Below are 24,183 nucleotides of genomic sequence, written 5' to 3'. Positions count from 1 at the left end.
GAGCTGTTGCTGGATCTGCTGCTGCTGCTGTTGCATGTGCTGGATCTGCTGCTGGATGTGTTGCTGCTGCTGCGCGATCTGCTGCTGCTGAAACTGCTGCTGCTGAAGCATCTGCTGCTGCTGGAGCTGCTGTTGGTGCTGCTGCGCCAGCTGCTGTTGGTGGTGCTGCTGCGCCAGCTGCTGTTGCTGCTGCTGAAGCTGTTGATGGTGGTGCTGCAGCTGTTGCTGCTGAATTTGCTGTTGCTGCTGATGGTGTTGTTGCTGTTGTTGTTGATGGTGTTGTTGTTGTTGTTGATGGTGTTGTTGTTGTAGATGGTGTGAGGGAGGAGGACCTACCAAAAGCCGGCTCATCTCAAGCCCCCCAAAGATGACCTGCCCCGGGTTGGAATACCTGCTGGGCACCGTGTACTGAGCAGTCAGGATAGTGTCCTGATTTGGGTCCGATGAACCTCCTGCGGCCGATGCGCTGGAGATGGCAGTGGGATTGGAGAGGACGTCCAGCTGGACATTTTGATTAGCCAAGAGGGACTGGACCAGGCCGATGCTCTGGGTGGGTGACATGGCCTGGGCAGGGCTGTGGATGGGGGCAATGGGGATGTTGACAGTGCAGGGGGGGTTGTCATCGGCAACACCACTGGCCCCGGTGACAGGCAGGTCATCCTCGTCCTCACTGAAGACGTTGGGGCTGAACACAGGCAGGTTGATGTAGTCCATGGAGATCTTGCGCACCTCTGGCAGGTAGATGGTCATCTGCCTAGGCTGCAGGTGGAGTAGACTGGTCTTGTAAATCACTAAAAAAAATTGAAGAAAAAAAAAGAAATGGCGCAAGAAGAAAGTGGGGAAATAAAGAAACAAAGAGGGGGGTTGGGTAAATGCTGTGTGCATTTAAATCAGAATAAAAAATTCACCCAAAATCAACTGATGGGTAAGTTACCTGCACCGAGATTGGTTGGCAAGAAGCTGGCTAGTCCCACAATCTTAAACTTTGTTCCCCAAATATTGGACGTGACCTGAGCAAGGTAGTTATGCTGCAAAAGACCCCCAAAAAAATGCACAGAAATCAGTACTTAAACTCTAAAACAAATTGTTACACCAATAGGTCTTCTAAGAAAGGAAAATATGGCCCATTACCTGTGTGATGACATCCAAGGGGAACTCTCTGCGGGTGAGACTTGGGGAACCGATGGAAGGCTTTCGAATAGGTAACCGGGGTGACCGGGAGATGTCCTGTGTATTGCGAGACAATTTCGGGGACTTCCTGGGGTCAATATTTATCCTGTTGGTAAAGGGACAGACTAAGTCTCTACAGAAAGGTAGCACATGAAAGAAAAAGTTTAGGCATGCAGTTAAACATGCAGTTAAACAGACAAAACAATGCCATGCATAAGACTGAAGTAGCATTAGCAGTCATAAATTACGTGGCTTTGTCAGTAAGTTGTAAGTCAAAACAGAAAATCAGGCTTTAACTCCAAATAAAATGATCCCAAAATGGTTGGAATGACATACAAATCACTGCATAGAAAATCAAAATGTGTATCTTTTTTTTTTTTATTGAGGACAGTAAAAGGGCTGTGTTTATCACCTCGGAAGTTTGGGAGACTTGCTGCCTCTGGATATCTTTGGGGATTTCTTGCCGACCCAGTCGTCACTCAGCTCTATGTCACTGGAGTCTGAGCAGTTACAACTATCTATCATCGACGAGATCAGACTGTTCCCATACACCTCATCTGGAAGAGAAATGGGAAATGGAAAGAAAAAAAGCCAATAAAGATGGTGTTGTGGTTTTCATTATACAAATAATATTTAGACATGTTTTGACCCAGTGATTTTATGGACAGGTATGACCACAACACAAGTGCCATACCCAGAGAACCTAACACACAGCAAACCATTCCTTCACAAAACCTAGTACATATGGTTTTCGTTGTGTGGTAGGTTCTGTGGGTTACGAAACCTATGTGGCAGTCATAACCAACCATAAAGAAGTTGAAAGTCTACACAATTTTTCATGACAGCATGATAAGTTTAATTCGATTAGTTATGACATGGTGATATGGTACGGGGGAAATGGAATGAAAAAAAATCTAGATAAATAGCCGGCTAAACGTCTCATCTCTCATTTTCATCCGCTTATCTGGTATCGGGTCGCGGGGGCAGCAGCTCCAAACTTCTCTTTCCCGAGCCACATTTGACAGCTCTGACTGGGGGATCCCGAGGCGCTCCCAGGCTCCCAGTGTTCGAAATATAATCTCTCCACCTAGTCCTGGGCCTACCCCGAGGTCTCCTCCCAGCTGGACGTGACTGGAACACCTCCCTAGGGAGACGTCCTGGGGGCATGCCCGAACCACCTCAACTGGCTCCTTTCGACGCAAAGGAGCAGCGGCTCTACTCAGAGTTCCTCACGGACGGCTGAGCTTCTCACCCTATCCCTAAGGGAGAAGCCAGCCACCCTTCTGAGAAAACCCATTTCAGCCGCTTGTACTCGCAATCTTGTTCTTTCGGTCATGACCCAGCCTTCATGACCATAGGTGAGGGTAGGAAGGAAAATTGACCGGTATATCGAGAGCTTTGCCTTCCGGCACAGCTCTCTTATCGTCACAACGGTGCGGTAAAATGAATGCAATACCGCCCCCGCTGCTCCATCGGTTTCCTGCTGAGAACCATGGCCTCAGATTTAGAGGTGCTAATCCTCATCCCAACCGCTTCGCACTCGGCTGCGAACTGGTCCAGTGAGTGCTGAAGGTCAAAGACCGTTGATGCCATCAGAACCATATCATCCGCAAAAAGCAGCGATGAGATCCCCAGCCCACTGAACTGCAACCCCTCCCCACCCCGACTACGCCTCAATATCCTGTCCATAAAAGTTACAAACAGGATTGGTGACAAAGGGCAGCCCTGGTGGAGGCCAACCCCCACCTGGAAAGAGTCCAACTTACTACAGAGAACCCGAACACAGCTCTCACTTTGGACGTACAGGGATTGGATAGCCCTCAAAAGGGACCTCCTCACCCCATACTCCCGCAGCACCTCCCACAGTATCTCCCAGGGGGACCCGGTCATATGCCTTCTCCAGATCCACAAAACACATGGAGACAGGATGGGCATATTCCCAGGCCCCCTCCAGGATCCCTGCAAGAGTAAAGAGCTGGTCGGTTGTTCCGCGACCAGGACGGAATCCACATTGTTCCTCTTCAATCTGAGGTTCGACTACCTGCCGAACCCTCCTTTCCAGTACCTTTGAGTAGACTTTCCCAGGGAGGCTGAGAAGTGTGATACCCCTGTAATTGGCTAAACGTATCGTGAATAAACCGGACTGGGGCTAATAACAATGGCACGAGTAGGGGTGTCAAAATAAACCGGTACAGACAATAACCTTGATATTTAAAACATTAAATATTGATATCATGTTAATAGTAAACATAATACCATATTCACTAGGTGAAAAATATTATTTTCCAAAAACTCCTCTTAGTTTTTAGATAGCTTATTCATGTCACCTACAAACAATTGCAAGTGCATGTGCTTCAACTATGAGTTTGGACCTATACACTGGCGTTTGATTTAACACAAAGACGCTCCATGTTCGTTGTCTATTCACTAAGGGAAAACTAGTTGTATTTTAACAAAAACTCCTCTTGGTGTTAGGTCTTATGGATCACTATTTATTAAGTGTAATTGTTCGTTTTGTACACTCATTTTTTATAGACACTCTCTCCACCTCCCTACACTCGTATTTTGAGTGTAATTCATTTGCCAAAAGAGACAAAGCACACAAAGAATGACTAATAGCATAGAAAATTTGAAGAAGAAAAAGAACTAGATATCATGATAATATTGTTATTGTGAATTCTTTTGGCCACTATAATCGTGTAGTGAAAATCTGATATAGTGACAGCCCTAGGCGTGAGTGTTGGATGTAGCAGTGATTCCCCATAGCACATTGACGCCTCAGTTCCTCTATATATTGTGAGAGGTACTGTACATGTGTGTGTAAAAATGTAAAATGTCCTGTTAGCAAGATTAAAACCAGCACTTTTTGGCTTCATCCAAACAAAGGAGATAACGGCGCACACTGATGTTACAAGCCAAAAACTCAGTTTTCCCTGTCAACACTGAAAACACAGTTTCTGAATATCTCCACCCTAGGAGTTTTTCACAAGGTCCGTTTTCAGTGAGCTAAAACAGTTTGCCTGTGGACGAAAGGCCAAAACGCATATAAAAACACCCATTAAAAAAAATACCTGTGTACGTGTGGACCAGGCCTTAAACCCCAAGAGCCTTTGCGCGCATCGTAATGGAAATCACAATTATTTTTCACGACTGTTGTTTTGTGAGCCGACATCAAGGAGGAACTGCAAGTTCTAGAACAGCAAGTAATGGTAAAGATAAACCAACATTGTAGAATCCTCCAGCTATGTATTCTTTTTTTTACATCAACGAGTTGAACGTATACACCTGCACAAGAAATGACACACAGTAGGAGTATACACAAGCAGTGATTCTGACCTAGTTTTAATAGCTGTACTATTTCAACAACTCCAGCAGCCTACTGGAGTGAAGCGTTGAAAGATTAATTCCCAGTACAAGACACTTTTTAACTGAAAATCATGTGTGAATTGTTTTTTCAGGGGTATTAACATAGTTTTTTTAACATGCTTGGTGTTATTCAATGGCGTTATTAAATGATTAGTCAGAAACAGAAGTAGTGTCATTCTTTGGCTTAGATTCAGGTCTAACATTTTTGGGGAAATTGAGCGATATCCCACATTACTGGTTACTAGAAATACATGTATTCTTTAGTAAAGGTACAAAGCATATTCCTTTGTTTTATTGTATAACTGGGAGGGTGAGGGGTAAAAAAGACTGGTTGGTAGATTGTTATTTACCTGCACTGTGGCACAAGTTATTTTAGGCCCTGTCTAACTTGTCAAACACGTTGACAACGCTGACCTCAACCAATGTCAATACCTCAGTGTCAATACCTCAGTGTCAATACCTCAGTGTCAATACCCCGAGGCAACATGGAAACGCAAAGAAACAACAACTTCCAGCAGCCCCTAGCATCAGTCAAATCAGGCTAAAGAAATTTCCAGAGAAATGGGTGTTCAATGCTGCGGATACCCACTCATTCTCTTGATTTGATTCCATCAAGTCAGGCTGCGGGAACAGGTGTGTTTCAAGTCAGGCTGCGGGAACCGCTATGGTCTTCTTTGAAACACAAACATGTCCAATCCACTGTCACCAGCAGGGGGTCTACTTCCCTCACTCTTAGGTAATGCAGCAAACAAAGTGATAGGAAATACTATCAAATTTCAGGTAGACACAAAGCAACTATTCAACTCATTTACTGCCCCCTTTGGTTTCCAAGTAACTTCTCTCATTCATATGGGGCCCCAGAACCACGGCTGCGCCACTCTAGGTCAAGCTAATTTATTTGATAGGCATTTAAGTGTGAATGGGCTGCATACATTTCATGGCTGGCTTCATTTATCAGTGTGGATAGAGGGGAAGAGAGAGGCTTTGAGGTGATTTACAGTAGAGCCCAGAAGCCTTCCCAGTTCCCATTAAACAGCTTTTAATTAACATGGGTCCAGTCGGCCCTCTACCATGGCTGGCTGGCTGTGTGGCTATTAACACTGAGAACACCAACTCTCTCAGAGCCAACCACCAGTGCCTGAAAGATCTTTACCACAAGTAGGTTTTGTATGTGAGAGGATGTCTGGGCAGCAGAATTTGAGAAACGACATTTTAGTCATGGTTAACAGTTTGTTTAACAAGAAAAATATAGGTTACTTTCCAAGCCTAAAACAAAAAAGCTTTCATGTGGCCTACAGCGGTCTAGCGTTTTGGACTGCTGCATCTGGTTTAAATATACAGCTACAGTATGTGTTGAAGTCCAACAAAACAGAAAGAAAAAGCACTCATACAACAAGGGTCTACTTTCAAAACGACCACTGTCGGCACTTTCAAAGCATCGTCACACATGATCTTGGCTATAACCTCACCAGCTTTGCCGTCCGTCTTGGGGTCCATGATGACAAACTCTGGACGGAGCTTGCTAATTCGCCGGCCTTTGAGGATGGGCACCAGACCTCCCAGGTACTCCAGGTACAGGGTGTAGCAGGGCCCACCCACCTCGGGGTTGTCCTCCGTACGCTTCATGGTGCAGTGCAAACGCTCGTTCCCAGCTGTCGGGTAACTCACAAATTCCCTCATATTGTTGGTGTCGGGGATAGGGGGCTAGACCGAGACAGAAAATGGAATGATTAACCATTATGCTAGCAATTTCTATTATTAATGATGCTCTTCTTCCTGGCTCTGTCATTGCTTATTGCTACTTCATTGAGTAGACAATGTATACCAGAGAAAAATGGATGCACTAATGTTTAAGTCCCTCTGGATAAGAGTGTCTACTAAATGACTACAAAGTAAACATAATAAATTATTCTTGATCCAAATGGCTCCCTAATGATCAGTCAACTTGGGTCATAATTGCATCGGGCTGCAATATACTCCAACTGAAACCCTTTATCCGTCCTCCAAGACGCATCCAAGCGGTGTGGGACTGACCTTTAGGGTGGGTGAGAAGGCTGTGGTTACGTAGGAACAGAGACGCGAGGGCATAGTGAGCTTGGCCACGTCTTTCTCTTCCCGCAGCGCCCCGGCGATCCCCTGCTGGCACAGCAGCTGCAGGCTGGCCACACGGTGTTCCACCCGGACCACGTAGAGTAACGCCCCGCACGCCAAGAACAGCCGGGAGTCCCGGTGACCCCAGCACAGTGTGGTGATGGGACGCTGCCGAGGAACGGTACACCGGTTAGTCTAAGGACCTCATAGCGTATGACGCAACTTCAATGTTTGTTAACGTAAGGAGGGTGCGAGGCACTGGAGATACGTTGGAAACGCTGGAGTGCGTGTGACAGGAAGAGCAGGTGCGAGCGCGTGTCATTACTTGTGCAGGTGTATCCAGTGTGTAGATGTGATCTCCGCAGGCGTTGTAGAACTTGACAATGGCGTTCCTGGGGAGAGTTGGACAGGAGAGGTCTGGGGGCAGCGTGGCACTCTCCATCCCGGCCACGGCTAGGAGATCCCCCTGGGAACACCACTGGACCACCACATCTACCGGAGACACACCGTTTATACACGCACGCACTCAGTCGCCCCCACACCGTTTAATACACGCACGCACTCAGTCAGCCACACACACCGTTTATACACGCACGCACTCAGTCAGCCACACACACCGTTTATACACGCACGCACTCAGTCAGCCACACACACCGTTTATACATGCACGCACTCAGTCAGCCACACACACCGTTTATACACGCACGCACTCAGTCAGCCACACACCCATGACTCAGACAGAGCAGTGTGTAAAACAGGCCTGGACAGCAGAAGAGCAGGAATAACCCCTTCGACCCCGCAAAAGGAGTGAGACAGCGGAGTAAAATCACTGGCAGGGAATGCACCTACCCTTGAGGCCGGTGCGGATGAGAGTGGGGGAGAGGTCATCATAGTTGTTCATCAGGCTGATGTCTCCCGAGGTGAAGCTGACCGTCAGCAGAGGTTTCAAACTGTGCACTGGGGAGAAACCACAATAAGTCCAGGTCAGAGAGAAACCACAGCAGAGAGGAGACCAAAACAAAGCCAGGTCCCATTAAGATTACATTTTAGAGAGATTACATTTTTGGGAATATCCAAGCATTCGCTTGCATTATATGGTGATACTCTAACGTCTTGGCAACCACGACAGAAGATGGGGTGATCAATATGCATTTACAGAGTGGGCCATAAAAAAAAAAGATTGACAGATAGGGAAAAGCCCCAAATCTGTGTGTGTGCACGTGTGCGTGTGGGCATGTTTCCGCACATTTAAGAAACAGAGAATGAGATGGGGAGGGCTTGTTGGACACAAGGACATTTCTGTATATTTGGCAGTTACTCCCAGTGATTTATAGCAATTCTCTACGGTGTCTGTTTCAAAAGTACACAAAGACCCACATGCAAGCTCAAACACCTCACCTTAACTACAGCCCATCTCCTCCGGCTATAAATACACACCTTTATCAAACAGAACCCCAGCAACTTCCTACACAAAGCCAACGTTGGGATTCTCAAGGGGTGACCTATTCTGCATTAGTCCTTGGTGGTATGTACACAAGCAGTCAGTGATAAGGTCGGGGTGTTTCCCCTTGAGACCTATATTGCAATGTGTTATGCAGTATGTTGTTTAGTCCAGAGAAATGTCAGCATCGTGACCACAGTGCCATGTTGGCAGACGGGCGAGCAGGAGCAGAAGGACCGGCATCTTCAGCCGGAGTCGAGAGCTGTCCGCCCAGCCTTCCCAGCAGCAACCTGCCCTGCCTGCCAACATGACCGCGGATCATTCCTCAGCGCCAATCAATTACCACAGACTTTTTAATTAGTGAATTAGAGAGTAATTACCATTCCGGCTAAGGCAAGCACTTTGGAGCTTTAGACAGCACTAATGGACTGGACTGTAAAAAAAACATTATGGGTGAAGCCGGCGCAGGAGTCGATGCAACCAACGGGATGCAGTTCAGTGAATATACAAAAAAAAATAAAAAAACAGCTGTGGCCATAACACTGAGGCCAGTATGTGAGCTGGTACACGTACGGAATCAGCAGGGGGGTAAATACACACAGGCACTTAAATCAGCAAAAAGGCTGAAATGCTTAGGAAATGCTTACTAAACCAAAGAAAATAGACAAAAAGACAACTGGGTTGCGCCAATGAAGGCCTATTAAAGCAGGTACATATTTGCCCCTTGATTAAAACTGGTGACCCATTTGTTATACCGTACCACTTCCATGTCATTAGAGGGATGAGAATCACTGTGGTCTACATGAATAGCTATTCCACTTAAAAGGCAACATTCTTTGTGACCTGCTGACAGCTGGATGGTGGCATGTTTGGGAACCTCAGAATTCCATTTGGTTTTGAAAGGGTCGCGCTAAGCCACCACATGCCACAGGCACCTAAACTGAGGAAAAAATAAACTACATTTGGATATTGCACGGTCAATTCATCATCAGTTCCCCGGACAAGGAACTAAGCTGGGGGTCACTAGTTGCAGTGCACCAGGGGTCGAGCATGGTGTGTCTTTCACTGGGACAGCTGCTGTTATGATGACTGTCCCAGAGTCAGCAATTAGGCCTTCCTGTGACAAAGTCACCCCAATGTCACACATGTTCGCACCGTACTGACTGTCCCACATACGGAATTCATGTCACTCTGTTCTTCCATCAATCGGTCGCCCTCACTCCGTCAAACTTGTTCGTTTTTAGTGGGCCTTTTGAGTCTTGCTCCCTTGTTCACCCCGCTGAGAGGGAGTTGCTTTAATGTAACGGAGCTCAGAGCAGGCCAATGATCAGCTTCTCTAATGTTTAGTCAGTTGGGTGTGGGGGAGTTAACAAGCAGTGAGCATGTGAACTGGTCATAACAAACGATGTGATAAGGCATTTCAAAAGGTGCATGAATTTAACAAAACAAAAAAAGTTTGTGCATTCAAATAACACACGGTGTGTGCACCCGGAATTAGATGAAAGGAAATGCGATGCAAACAAAAAACTAACAGTCTAATGACATTGGGTGATTGTCATGATGCTCAGTACACTTGTAGCCTAATGGGTCAGCTTCTGCATACGCTCGTCCCAGTCGCTCTCAATTCGTATCTTGTATCTCCTGACTCCTTGTCAAACCCCCTTGGAGGGTGTCATGCTCATTTACAATGTTTTCCAAATGTTTATACATCTGATCAAATGTAAAATAATGATTTAATTACCTACAGTCCTTGAAAGTATGTGAATCTAATTTTTTCAATGTTCACCATGAAATCAATTTTGCATCACAATCAGTCTTTTTGTCTGACACAAGTTTAAAGCTGCCAATACCATATGCTGGTTTAGTGAAAATCATGAGTAGTACGAACATTTTATTAAAAAGGAATTAGTACAGGTGAAAAATAAGTGAACCCCAAGTTGCTTAAATCAAGTAGGTAAGTAGAATCATTTAGGTAAATAATAGGGTACAAAATGAACTAATCAAACGAGGGATCTTGAGGAATGAGTTTTGGCTGGGAGATAAATACAGACTAGAAACCTGGTGAGTTTGGTGTTACCCATACAGGTGAATGCAAAACACATCACGCCGAGAGGCGACATTAGATGATATTGGAAAGAGGGTAGTGAGGGGAAATCACTCTGGAAAGGCTATACAACTAGCTCAAAAAGATAGTTCATTTTGAGGCAAATAATTCACAAATGAAGAGCATTTAACATGACAGGAACTCGGCTTAGAAGTGGACTCCTTCCAAAATATCCCCAAGGGCCACAAGAAAAATAACATATCAGGTGAATGCAAACCCAAACATAACATCTGGAAATTTGCAGATCTTCATTGCTGCATCTCAGGATACTGTGCATGCTCCAACAATGAGAAGAACACAAAATGCCCTTCATGGGAGTGTTGCTAGGAACAAGCCTCTGCTGTCAATGAAGAACTCAACAGCCCATCTGAACTTTGCCAGAGACCACCTGGACAAACCTGAATGTTTCTGAAAGTGTATTCTCTGGACAGATGAGTCCAAAATAGACCGTTCGGGTCACAACCTAATCCTCTATGTTTGCCGAAAACAAGACTACCACAAAAATAACCTTATCCTAACAGTCAAGCATGTTGTTGAGAACGACAAGATCTGGGGCTGCTATTCTCTTCAGGACCTGGATGACTGCACATCATTAAGGGAACCATGAATTCTGAAGAACACCAGGACATTCTTGAAGAGAACATCAGGCCATCAGTCAAAGAGCTTAAGCTGGGCTGAAAATGAGTCTTCTAACAAGACGACGACCGAAAGCGTTCAAGCAAATATACCAAAGAGTTCACCAAATTTCAAGCAGCAATTTTTGGCATTATATTTTAATTGTAATTGTCTCACGCTTTACCAGTAAGGCAGGATTTAATTTGATGGTATGCTGCCCTGGAATATATCAGCTTTCTTCAGCCTGCTTTTTAAAATGTATTTTTTCTTATTAAAAAAAAAAAATACAGTAGACAGGCACTCACCTTGCATATTTTTTTCAAGGCATTTTGACAGTTGGAATCAGGGATACAGGTGAAGATAAGACAGTAGTAAACGGTAGAGACATGTATTGAAATCAGGTCTCCTGCTGGGAGCCATATTGTGTGCGGAGCCAGGAGTGTTCACGCATCTCTTTCTAAACCACAGGATCATGCCTCTGCATCTGTTTCTCTCAACTCTACACAGATTTCCTTATAACTCGAAACATTTGGAAAAAGAGAAAAGGAAGACAGATGGTCTCAGCTTTTATCCGAACAGAAAGAGGTATAAGGGAGGGACAAAACAACTGGACCTAATGCTTCCCAAGGATTTGTCTCCAAACCGGCATTACAGTTTATTATCTTATCAGTCCTAAACTTATAATGGATTAGAATAGTATTCTGCTTTCAGATTAAAATGCTCACAATGCATACTTTTACTACTGTTCTGAGGGACAATAAACGGAGCACGGCCTTGATTAGAGGACAGGAGATTGAGAGTAGTGCAGGGTGACCCCAGTGGCTGTCCGGTCACAGTAGGGGAGCATAAACATTTGCAGAGTGCGAGATCTCTTGCGCGGTTTAGCCGTGGTCAAGTGATGGCTACTGTACCGGAGGATAGAGGAGGGGTTGGAATTGTACTTTTGCGGTTGTGGGTTGGGGTCTGTGGCGTGTTGCACCGTAGATGACACATCTGGCAAGTCACGTACCTAGTGGTGGTGTGAGGTCATCCGAGTCGGTGTCACTCTCACTGCTGTCCTCCACCAGGAAGTTTGGGTAGTTCCAAGACATGCTGACGATGCCGTCGGATTCGTGCAACAGGATGTGGGCAAGCATGCGCCCGTGGCAGTCCATCACGATCACCTGGCCGTCTGCAGTACCAAAGAGCACCTGCAGGGGGTGATGTGTCGTCCACGTCAACTCTACAATCGCATAAGCTACAGAAACACTGGTGACTAGGGCAGTAACGGTACACATATTCTTAACCATCCCGTATGTTTACCGTTTGCACATTAACCTGAATGAACACTTTTCTAAAGCTAGCTGTGTTGAATGCCTCTGGGGGAATAATGTAATTGAGCTGAAAAAACATTAAGCAGATTTAATCAGTTCAAGCAAGTGCCTTTGCACACGTTGTAATCAAAATTATAATAATTCTGGGTGTCTTTCCAACTGTTTTTGAGCTGAACTCCAAAAGCAAAAGCTACTTTTACAATGAAAACATTCTAGACTCCTCCAGTTTGGCAGCATTTTGGCTCTCCAGGAGATTACAATGGTGATGGACATATAGATATTGATAAAATATTGAGTAAATGGGAGATGCATGATGCCACTACTTGATGAAAGTAGCCTACGCAGCTGTTAACACCTCAAACAGCCAAAATGAATATGTGCCCGTAGCCTAGTCTGTGGGTGAGCACAGAGGGTTTCAAACATGCCTCCGTACTATGTGATCAAGACAATGCACAAGTTACGTGTTTTGACAAATAAACTAAAGTTCTGTAACTACTGACAATAACTATTTGTGCTGTGCCGAAACCATACCAAACGGTGACCCTCAAATCACAACACATACTTCAGTAGTCTAGGCATACTATTACCCCCGTTAGGTGTACATAAATGTACACGTTTTTAACAACTATGACTAACACTTTACAGATCTTTCCCATGAACACTTAACCTGAAAGGACTGAAATGCATAATGCACTACAGTTTAATACAAATAACAGTAAATGACATGACATATCTTTATTAGAATTAGAAACGACTGAGTAGTGTGTGTAGATAATAAGACTAATACAGCAAAATCGACAGAGCCAAACATGAATATTATTTGAAACAAAGAGAAAAGGCTTCTGTGTAGTAGCCAGCTGTGTAGCAGAGCATGGTTACCTGCTGGTCGTCAGGGGTCCAGATGCCGCAGGTGATCTGGCTCTCCAGGTTGATCTCCGATGACCAGTGTCGCTGGCCGCTGACTGAACCCACCAAGACAAAACCATCTCGGTAGGAGATGAGAGCCTGGGTACCATCATGGGACCAAGTGAAGTCACTCACCTGCGGGGGACGGTGGTGGGGCAGAAAAGATGACTCAATTACTGAAGGATTCAATTGAACAGTGATTTTTGCAACCTATGGCATATGATTTTTGCAACTTATTCCCTGTATAATGCCAAACTTTAAACGGTACCGCTGGACCTTAAACAGACACACCATGATATTCTCTCTCAGCAAAACTGGATGATTCTATGTCACGGAAAACTGTCCAGTAGTGTCTCTCACCTGAGCCCCACGGTCATTGACCAACTCCACAGACCAGCGTCCCTCATACTGGATCCACACAAAGATGCCCCCATCCGTGTCGCAGGTTGCAAGCTTCTGAAAGGGCTCGTTCCATCGCACCAGCACTACCTAGACACACAGACCAGATCTGATTTACATGAGCACAATTTAACCGGAGAGCCAAGTATAGACAAAGAAATGTAAAAGTGGGTTAACCTACTTTCAAAAGTGATGTAAAACAAGACCCATTTATAAACTCAATTTCTAAGATAATGACATACATTTTTGTTTGCTTTCATTATGTTTTGGAAAGCAAACAGAGCAGAACGAAGCAGAACTTCTCTGCAACTGCTTTCTTTAAAAAAGTCTTCAAAATAAGGCAAGCGCGGGAGCTGCTCTGCACTCAGGACTGGGCAATCATACACAGGGGATAGTTTCTACACCTGACTTGCCCCCACCTCTGAACAGGCCTACAATGTGACAAAAGGGCAGGGGTAGGAGGGTGGTGATGATGAAATGGGGCATGTTTGGCTACTTTAACTAATCTAGAGGGGCAGATATGTGAGGAACATTAGTAGAGAAAAATAGCGGGGGAAAAGGCGTAGAATAGATTTGTGCAGCTTGTGAACCATATGATCCCGCTGATTGCAGTGACCAGAGGATTTATGGGCTTCTCCACTGCCCCAGAGGTCACTGGATAAAGGCAGAGATCCATCACACTGTACCTGCGTCACAGCTCTGACCTTTAGGCAGTAACTCACCTGAGGAGGAGTGGGCGAGAACAAAACCAGGCAAATCCCCTGCTTGTCGAACGTTAGAATCCATTCACTATTTCCCTCCCATCCACTTTGATTCCTGCACTCTTCATGGATCTTAGATTTCCCTGGCCAACTATTTCGGTTCATCTGGTTTTGCATAGCGTGACTCAGCCTATTCCTAGAGGTATAATCCTATGCTGGTACCTCTCCACAGACTGCTAACACGTGGAGCACGCATGTACGTGCGCTTTATCAGGGCTTACATTGAGTGCATGCCCATCCGATCAGCTCCCCTATGGGCTCAGAGCTAGATTAGCCGGCAAGGTGTTCCCTCTTCACTCCTCCACTTTCACCACAACGACAGTAACAAGTCGGGGTTGAAAACACCATCTGCTGTGAGGTTACGACTAGGGTTAAATACCAACAACGTGAATCACAGGACTATACAACCACCAGAGAAAAGAAATGTACTGTCTTGCTGACTGATAAAATAACAATACTGTGACACACCAACCCCAAAAATATGTAGTATAAAAAAAGTATATAATTAAAAATGCAAGCAAGGTTGAGCAATTTTCAGCATTCAAATACAATACTGCCCTTTTGCACCGATTTTGCGCTAAGAGACATGTATGCACCATGCGCCTACAGATGCACCAAATGTGGCATGGACGGCTTTGCCAGTCCAGTGTGGCTGCCAAGCAGACAAGATGAATGAGCATATACGCTTAATCTATAGGTCTCACCAAAACAGGTCCAGAGAACTATAAAAAGGTTCATATATGGGGACAGCGGAAGATTAAAACAAATTAAGAGCGAAGATGTAGTTGTTGTTGAAATGTTAAAGAAAAGATGTATAGACTTATTTCAAAATGTAGCAAATGCTTATGAATAAGACTTAAGTAGTAACAGACACACAATGTTGATGACTGTATGAATCAAATAAAAAGCCTTAAAAAAGGGAACATGTAAGTATATTAAATAAAATGATATGGAAGTGTAGTGCAATGAGAAATGTCTGTTGAGGAAGAATGGAAGGGTATTCAATACGCCTGGCACCACCAAGTCTCCAACAGACCCTTGGTGATGTTAATCAGTGTCCTGGGTAGCATTTGCTTCTCTAAAGATCTGGAACACCAGGTGTGGGCCATCAGCCCCACACTCCTGAGCTCAGGTGGAGAGGTGTGAAACTGAGCAAACTGGAGTGTAACTAAATGCATGATATTGTGGACATTTATCTGTAGTGTTTGGATTTTCCCTGTTCCCCATTAAGGGCAGAATAGGCTGATATGCTTTATTGTACTGTACGGGTTATGGGTCAAACTTCACAAGAACATTGTAGAAATGATTGTCTGTGTTGCAGCAATGACCTGTCCATTCGGTAATTTTGCATTGATTAAGAGGGACAATTCCTGTCCTGTGTCTTTATTGTGTTTGCCAAGGTAAAGTAATGCTAATGACTATTTGGGGAAGTGTTTTAGATATGTCTAATTTTAGGATAAATAGCCATGTCTCCAAAAAGAGTTTTTCATCATTAAAGAGACATATTTAGGAGTTTATCATCGTTAAAGAGACCTCTCGACATGTTGTGTTGTAGTCATATTCAGGAGTCTATCTTTAACAGATGTTCCTAGCATACCTTTGTGCTATAGTGTATTAAATACTTATGGTTTAATTAGTAGACCGCTAGTTGGGACATTGAATCATGTTGGTATGGAACTATGTCCTGTATTGTCCATTCATTACTTGCTTGGAATAAATTGTGTTACTTTGGAATATAGATTACTATGGCATTCCTCGTTCATCTCTGTACTCAAGCTCGTATGGCCACGGGTAATTACACACACATAAGTAAGTCTAAGCGACCAGACTTGGAGTCCCTGAGTCCAGGAATTCTCGAGGTTTGGTTAGGCCCAGGAACATATGACATTCTAGTCATCCCTGATTCATTGGGCATAATTAACTTTCTGTTAGACCCAGGAACACACGCCATTTTACTGTATGGTTCGTGTTAAACGACCTACAGCTAATGGGCACTTATGATAACTGATATAGGCACATACACATACGTAAATCACACGCACATACGTAAATCACACGCACATACGTAAATCACACGCACATACGTAAATCACACGCACATACGTAAATCACATGCACATACGTAAATCACATGCACATACGTAAATCACATGCACATACGTAAATCACATGCACATACGTAAAGTGACCAGACTGATCGCCTCTGAGTTCCAGTGTCGGTACACCGTCCCGTGTCTTCTCGACTTTGAGGATAATGTAGGCAGTGAAACATCTTTTAAATGTTTGGCTTGTGACGAAACTAAACTTCCAGCATATTATGGTAATTGAGGTTTGCGTAAATAAAAAACAATACATAATACAAAGATCAAGTTACCCATTTGAGATCTTGGAATTTAATCTTGTTGTACTTAATGTTACTCCAGGTAAATACATGCAAATTAAAGGTTTTTGCAGTAGTGCCCAACTGATTTTCTTTCACTGCATACCACTGAAATGTACACATAATAGAAGAAACATTAAGGATTGGAGGATGTGCTACATTTTTATCTATCATAAGACTCCAGGTGCAAGAAGCTGGTGAAAATGCATCAGAAATTGTCTATCTGAAAGAAATGTTATTTATTTTGATGTACTTTAGAAATTGCTAAATTATTTCAGAATAATCTGATATGATGGGTATCAAAATACTAATTTCTTATACAGAACAACTTAAAGGAGCAATTGGGTTTAAGTGCCTTGCTCAAGGGCATAAAGAATTTCCACCTTCTCAGCTCAAGGCATCAAACCATTTGGTTACCACCTCAAACTACCAGGCTACACCCCCACACCAGAGCAATAAGGTGTCTGGTACGCAAAATTTATGGTGGTCTTCCACCCACTCTCTTCAGTATAAATCCTCACACAGTACTAAAGACCTACCCCCAACTACACTCCCACAGGGACCAACAGCCCAGTGAGAACAGTGCTGCGAATAAAAGGCTGGTGATAGTAGTCTAGGTCTGTATAATGGACATCCACAAAAAAACAAAAGAGCCACGATTCATCTTCATCACACCAGGGTATTATGAGTCACTAGTGAACGTGAGGTCCACAGGGCAAGCACTTACAGCTCATAGGTTTTCAATGGGTCGAACACGGCATTACGAAAAGAGAGAAACCAGCAGGTTGCACCCTGACTCCAGCCAGACGTGGGATGAAAAGTATCTGTTTCAGGTCTGAATATTTTATTTTAGGCCGCGGTCTGCTGTGGCTTTGCTGTAACCGACCTTACTGGGCCCCGCGGATTTGCTGTGTGCAGTAGGGATCAGCAATGGTCAGTTCTACAGGTCTTAACACAGTTGCTGAGAACACATACACACACACTAGGTGAGAGAAATCCTCAATGTCTGTCTGTCTGTCCGCCTGCCTGGGCTGTCTGTGTCTATTATGCTTGGCCATCTGTCTGACTGCATGTTTCTCTCTCTGCCTGTCTGCCTGCCTGCCTTTAACTCTGTGTGGTGCAGGAAAAGGTTAGAGTGTGCTGGTCAGATGACCCTTAGTGATGTGGTGGCTTAGGCATCCCAAGGAGATGGAGCAGTTACAGGAACAGTGTACAGGGACACAGCACAACACGAAAGCTGGCAGATACCAGTATAAACACGATATTCACATCATTAAGAAGTCTAATAAAGATTCTTGTTAAAGGGAATTATATAACCGTGCAGCCACAAATATTACTATAATGATAGACTGCATAAAACAGACCCCCCTAAAAGGAAAGATGAAATACAGTAATGCACTTTACTGTCCCACTATTAGGCTATTGGCCATCAGAGTTATACGTCAAGTTTGAATCCCCTAACCACAGCACTGAACAACTGAAGGACCACTTTTGCCTGGAACGTTGGCAGGGGCATGCAGCAGCTGGCAATCGGCAGGAGTTATCACGACCCCAGCACCCCAAAGGGGCACTGAAAAGGCCCCTGTCTGTGACTAGGGGACTGATCATATAACCGTCTGGAGAACAGAGGCCATGACTAACCTCACTGCGGTGGAAAAGGAAATAACGGGACAGCTGTATCCAGCATCCCCCTCCCCCCACCAGACGTTGGGGAGAAGACAGGTCGTTGTGGGAGGGAGGCATGTCACTAAAATCTACTGGGTCCAAGTCCTTTAAACAGAGTCTTTACAAATTATATTTAAGCTGAAGAAAGGAACATTTCTATCAGAACCAACCAAACCAGCGCTGGGCCACATGGAGCAAGCACAGGATGTTATTGCCCTTAGTAGCTGATCACAAATCAGCATACTGTTTTTTTACTGTCTGATGGTCTCGGGTAGGATTGGGGCTGGGGGGGGGGGGGGGGGGGGGGCGGGGGGGTGTAAGTTGATCCCAGACCTGCTCCAAAAGGGCAACTTCCAACTCCGGGAGACCGGACGTGTTGACATCCTGTTAAGGTTTGAACTAAATTTAGACAGTTTCAACAGGTGCCTATCCAGGCACTGTTTAGCCCTCAATGGAGAAATGTGTTCACACCAAAGACAGACCCCTATTACAGCAGTGGTTAGACTAGAACATCTCCGTAATTAAAACAGCCTAAATTACCCAGGACACTAACATTTGAGATACGGCTTGTGTCTTAAAAAGCACAGAGAGCACAAGAAAGCAGAAGCACAACCCTGCTTTTCCCCACTCCCCCTCTCCTCGCGCTCAGCATCGGACGTGACATTCAATCAGAGCGGGAACTCAATTAGAAGAAAGTGCCCCGCTGGGACCAATGCTGGAGGGCCAGGGTTCGTGATTTGCGGTCGTACACGAGGGCAGCAGGACAACAGTAGAGAGTAGAGAGGATTTCTATGGAGGTGGTGGTGTAGCGGGCTTCATTAAAAATCTATATCTGGTAGTACAATTTAGACGGCCCATGCTAATGGAAGATTAGGATGAGTAAAGCGATTCCTTGCGAAAGTAAAAGAAAATACTGATATTTAGGGATTGCCACAACAGAATATTCCTTTCAGAAGGATTGTCGGATCACTTATGATTATTAAAAGAAGTATTCAACTTTTCACAATTTGGTTGATTCCAAGCAAAATAATCTCTAACGCCAAAGTGATCATTGTTGACCAACTCTTCCATCCTAAAGGCAAGTTTCAAAGGTTCAGACGATAGATATGAAGCACTATTCTACATATGGTTAAGTCATGAGACTAGTGCATTGCTAGGTTGCACAGAATTTGCTTGAAAACGTGACCCAATGTTCCTATAAGAGTTAGAAACTATCCATACATCATTCCTTATTTAAAACAATGGATTATGTTGTGTTTTCATGGAGTATGTCATTGTAAATGAGCCCAACTAGTTCAGCCAGGGAACCTGAGTGGGCGTTGGCTCAGCCATGCATCAGCTGATTTCAAGCATCACTCTAACCACAGTCTGAAGATTCCTAATCTAATATGGCGGTCTATTTAAGTTAGTCAGGGTAGTCACACGGCCTGCTACTCTGCTGGTTGTCTTAGCATGCTGTTGCTAAACTCACCCACCACCCCAGCCTCCACCTGTTGGTTCGGTTTCCTGGATTGTTTCTCTACACCCATAACGAGTGCCGAAGTGGGTCCATTCTTAAACAGTGACGCAAATAATTATGGTATCTATTAGAATCCTTAAGCTTTTATTGTTGAACTTGCATCTTATGGGGCTGTCTATGGTGAAAAGAGATATATGAATTCCAAAAGAAGACGGGGGGTTTAAAGGACAAGACTGGACAGTTATTGACAAAAAGCTTGGGGGGGAGGAAGCGTGCAGTGTGATACGAGGAACACGGATGGGGTACTATAGAGTAGTTAGATAAAGTGAATAGAAAATAGATAGAAAAAACATGAACAGATGCAATGGTTCCCAACCAGGGGTACTAGGACCCCTGGGGGAACTTGGCCTCACCACAGGGGGTACTTGGAAAACACGACATCATAGGCTTACTAGTAAAAGTAACATGCAGGGGCACATTGGGGGTACTCAGACGAGAGCAAAATTCTCTTGGTGGTACAGTAACTGAAAAGGATTAGGAACCACTGAGATAGTGGATAGGCCTCCTTATAAAACCCAGAAGACTAACTGTAGTGAATTGGTCATTTGTAACATAACCAGTGCTAAAATAAACAAACATCAGAAGGACTGACATTCATTTACCCAGACATCCCCTTCCTCCCCAACAGCACCAGTTATTTGTACATAAATCTGTCCATGGGAGATTTGTTAGCGGGTAGCAGAGGGATCAGTGCCCTCTGGGGTCTAGTAGGTACCAAGGCAGTGACCTGGGGTCTAGTAGGTACCAAGGCAGTGACCTGGGGTCTAGTAGGTACCAAGGCAGTGACCTGGGGTCTAGTAGGTACCAAGGCAGTGACCTGGGGTCTAGTAGGTAGTGACCTGGGGTCCAGTAGGTACCAAGGCAGTGACCTGGGGTCTAGTAGGTCTAGTAGGCAGTGACCTGGGGTCTAGTAGGTCGTGACCTGGGGTCTAGTAGGTCTAGTAGGCAGTGACCTGGGGTCTAGTAGGTCTAGTAGGCAGTGACCTGGGGTCTAGTAGGTCTAGTAGGCAGTGACCTGGGGTCTAGTAGGTCTAGTAGGCAGTGACCTGGGGTCTAGTAGGTCTAGTAGGCAGTGACCTGGGGTCTAGTAGGTCTAGTAGGCAGTGACCTGGGGTCTAGTAGGCAGTGACCTGGGTTCTAGTAGGTCTAGTAGGCAGTGACCTGGGGTCTAGTAGGTCTAGTAGGCAGTGACCTGGGGTCTAGTAGGTCTAGTAGGCAGTGACCTGGGGTCTAGTAGGTCTAGTAGGCACTGACCTGGGGACTAGTAGGTCTAGTAGGCAGTGACCTGGGGTCTAGTAGGCAGTGACCTGGGGTCTAGTAGGCAGTGACCTGGGGTCTAGTAGGTCTAGTAGGCAGTGACCTGGGGTCTAGTAGGTCTAGTAGGCAGTGACCTGGGGTCTAGTAGGTCTAGTAGGCAGTGACCTGGGGACTAGTAGGTCTAGTAGGCAGTGACCTGGGGTCTAGTAGGTCTAGTAGGCAGTGACCTGGGGTCTAGTAGGTCTAGTAGGCACTGACCTGGGGACTAGTAGGTCTAGTAGGCAGTGACCTGGGGTCTAGTAGGTCTAGTAGGCACTGACCTGGGGTCTAGTAGGTCTAGTAGGCAGTGACCTGGGGTCTAGTAGGTCTAGTAGGCAGTGACCTGGGGTCTAGTAGGTCTAGTAGGCAGTGACCTGGGGTCTAGTAGGTCTAGTAGGCAGTGACCTGGGGTCTAGTAGGTCTAGTAGGCACTGACCTGGGGTCTAGTAGGTCTAGTAGGCACTGACCTGGGGTCTAGTAGGTCTAGTAGGCACTGACCTGGGGTCTAGTAGGTCTAGTAGGCACTGACCTGGGGTCTAGTAGGTCTAGTAGGCACTGACCTGGGGACTAGTAGGTCTAGTAGGCACTGACCTGGGGACTAGTAGGTCTAGTAGGCAGTGACCTGGGGTCTAGTAGGTCTAGTAGGCACTGACCTGGGGACTAGTAGGTCTAGTAGGCAGTGACCTGGGGTCTAGTAGGTCTAGTAGGCACTGACCTGGGGACTAGTAGGTCTAGTAGGCACTGACCTGGGGACTAGTAGGTCTAGTAGGCACTGACCTGGGGTCTAGTAGGTCTAGTAGGCACTGACCTGGGGTCTAGTAGGTCTAGTAGGCACTGACCTGGGGTCTAGTAGGTCTAGTAGGCACTGACCTGGGGACTAGTAGGTCTAGTAGGCAGTGACCTGGGGTCTAGTAGGTCTAGTAGGCAGTGACCTGGGGACTAGTAGGTCTAGTAGGCACTGACCTGGGGACTAGTAGGTACCAAGGCAGTGACCCGGGGCACAGGGGAACTTGGGCTAAAACCTCCAATCACACTCCTGTAACACCTGGCTCAGGGTCGGCATGGTGAAAAAAGGTACATTCTGTGTGTGTGTGTTTAACTCTTCAAATACTACAAAACTCCCACAACTTGTCTTGTGTTACTTCATAGACCTTCATTCCCGAATCTCCAGTGACAGGCCACAAAAGTAGTTTTGTATTGCTTATTTTTAGAATCCAGAAGAAAAAGAGGCCCCTTGAGATTGGCACTGCTTATGTTCCTACATTAGATCAAACATGCCACAACACAAGCACTTACACGCACAGAAAAACTAACAAAAAGCCAAAACAGTTGATATGCTTTCATGGGTCTCCCATTGGGATTATAGGCCTACTAGACCGACAGACAATATCTATTTTTAGGCTTCTGCAAATACACTCCAACTGCAGAGTCTTTATCTATTGAATTGTGTTTTCAACTGCGGGCAGTACTAATCATCTTTGCTTTGCATTCTCTACCTGAACTTATCTAGATTACTGTTTTGGTGAAAAATGTATTTGAGGCCAAGATAATTTGTTGAAGATGTGGGGGATAACAGATCCAGCTTACTGTACACACACAAAGTGTATTCAATCATGAGGTGGACATTGAACATCTACGTCAAAGTCACACTGCCGGAAGTAATGGTACTAATTTCAATCTTGGCGGTCATCACAATCCATGACTAATTGTAACATTTGAATTAAATACATTTAATTGATTAGCTGTCAAGATGGAGATTATTCTGAATGACTACATTTCACAAATGGCTCCCACAAAAAAGGTGCAATGGTTTTGCATAAAAACTAAAGTGTGAAATTGAAAGGTTCTGACTTTTCTGCTTCGCAACTGTATATGTTGTATTTCTGAATCAAATTCACCCCAGAGATTTGATTCTTCTATGCCGAAAGACTCCGTAATTGAAAACCAACCCAAGTAAACCTAGGTAACCTAAGGTTCAGATTTTGAGTCTGGCATGGCAGGCACACTGTCAGTATGTCACTCTGCAACTTACAATATGAGCTGGAGGCGAGAATAATAAAAAAGGCATTGTTTAAGACCTGGACTGCTACGTTAAGTTGACTTCCAACAGGGCATGTACTACCATGCATCCATGTAGTCTTGCCAATGTCAGACCATAAACAACTTAGACAATAATTGCTAAGCAAACAACTCATACAACCCTATGCACAAGGACCACCATATTTATCCATTATTAAAATATATATACTTTAAAACAACCAACCTTCAGTTTAAAAAAAATACAGGCTACAATATAAGACAAAGACAATGAAAATGGGAAAACTGAAAACTATTTAAATAGAAGGTAATACATGCACCTTGTCCGTAGCATACAAATCACAGTTGACTAGTCTATTAAAAAGGAAAATATTTAATATCAAACCACCATGCCAAAAATAGTAGGGGGGGCGGGGGGTTGAAAGTGACACATCGCAATATTATGTTTGACACTTTTAAAAGTTTGAGTTACACACTTCGGATGGCCAAATCAGTCAGCGAACAGTATGGGCATACCTATCTAGTACATATCCATCTGTGTATTCCTTCATGAGTAAAACAGTTGGTTTGTTCTTTTATCATAGTGCTCCAAATCTCCTCTCTTTAATATAGCTGTTTCAGCATTTTATACTCTAGTTGCATGCATAGCTACAGATTAAAACATTATAATGTTATGATATGTTTTTAACTTCTAAATTGATAGTCTGTATCAGCATACAATGTAATATTGGGATGACAAATGTTCAATCTATCAAATAAGGTAACAAGAAAAGGCTGTCCCACGACTAGATGAATGTTGTTGCCCTCACTGGATTTGAACCAGGGTCTCCCAAGTGAGAGGCTGGGTCTTTAACCACTACGCCACAAAGCTAAACATATTCCAAATGTTGGTATAACTTCTCAACATTAGATAATTTTGCCCCGCATTAACATCACTCCAACTCTGAATATTTCGCTAGACACCATTAAGTGTGTCAAACAGACTAACGTTTCTTATTATGTTTACTTCCACCACAAATAGCATCTATGAACTGTATGGTTTTTGCCACTAACCGTTTCACAGCTTAATAGCTAGTAGTAGGCTTACGAATATCTACTAACTTATGACCTAGAATAGTCA

At 44.6% G+C, this 24,183-nt stretch overlaps 1 protein-coding gene across 1 annotated transcript in view; it reads right to left on the bottom strand.

Annotated features, from left to right (window-relative positions):
- The window catches only part of tulp4a (TUB like protein 4a), a 41,266-nt gene that overhangs the window by 9,173 nt on the left and 7,910 nt on the right, over positions 1-24,183 (bottom strand). The window contains exons 3-13 of the mRNA XM_010904636.3: positions 13,367-13,495; positions 12,980-13,141; positions 11,797-11,977; positions 7,477-7,584; positions 6,953-7,119; positions 6,571-6,795; positions 6,006-6,240; positions 1,583-1,727; positions 1,132-1,276; positions 935-1,028; positions 323-791 (exon numbers count right to left, since the gene is read on the bottom strand). Of these exons, the coding sequence (XP_010902938.2) occupies positions 323-791; positions 935-1,028; positions 1,132-1,276; positions 1,583-1,727; positions 6,006-6,240; positions 6,571-6,795; positions 6,953-7,119; positions 7,477-7,584; positions 11,797-11,977; positions 12,980-13,141; positions 13,367-13,495 (2,060 nt within the window). The remainder of the gene's footprint in view (positions 1-322; positions 792-934; positions 1,029-1,131; positions 1,277-1,582; positions 1,728-6,005; positions 6,241-6,570; positions 6,796-6,952; positions 7,120-7,476; positions 7,585-11,796; positions 11,978-12,979; positions 13,142-13,366; positions 13,496-24,183) is intronic.

This window comes from Esox lucius, chromosome 18 (assembly GCF_011004845.1).
Source record: "Esox lucius isolate fEsoLuc1 chromosome 18, fEsoLuc1.pri, whole genome shotgun sequence".
NCBI lineage: Eukaryota > Metazoa > Chordata > Actinopteri > Esociformes > Esocidae > Esox > Esox lucius.
This window is presented reverse-complemented; position numbering and strand designations above follow the sequence as displayed.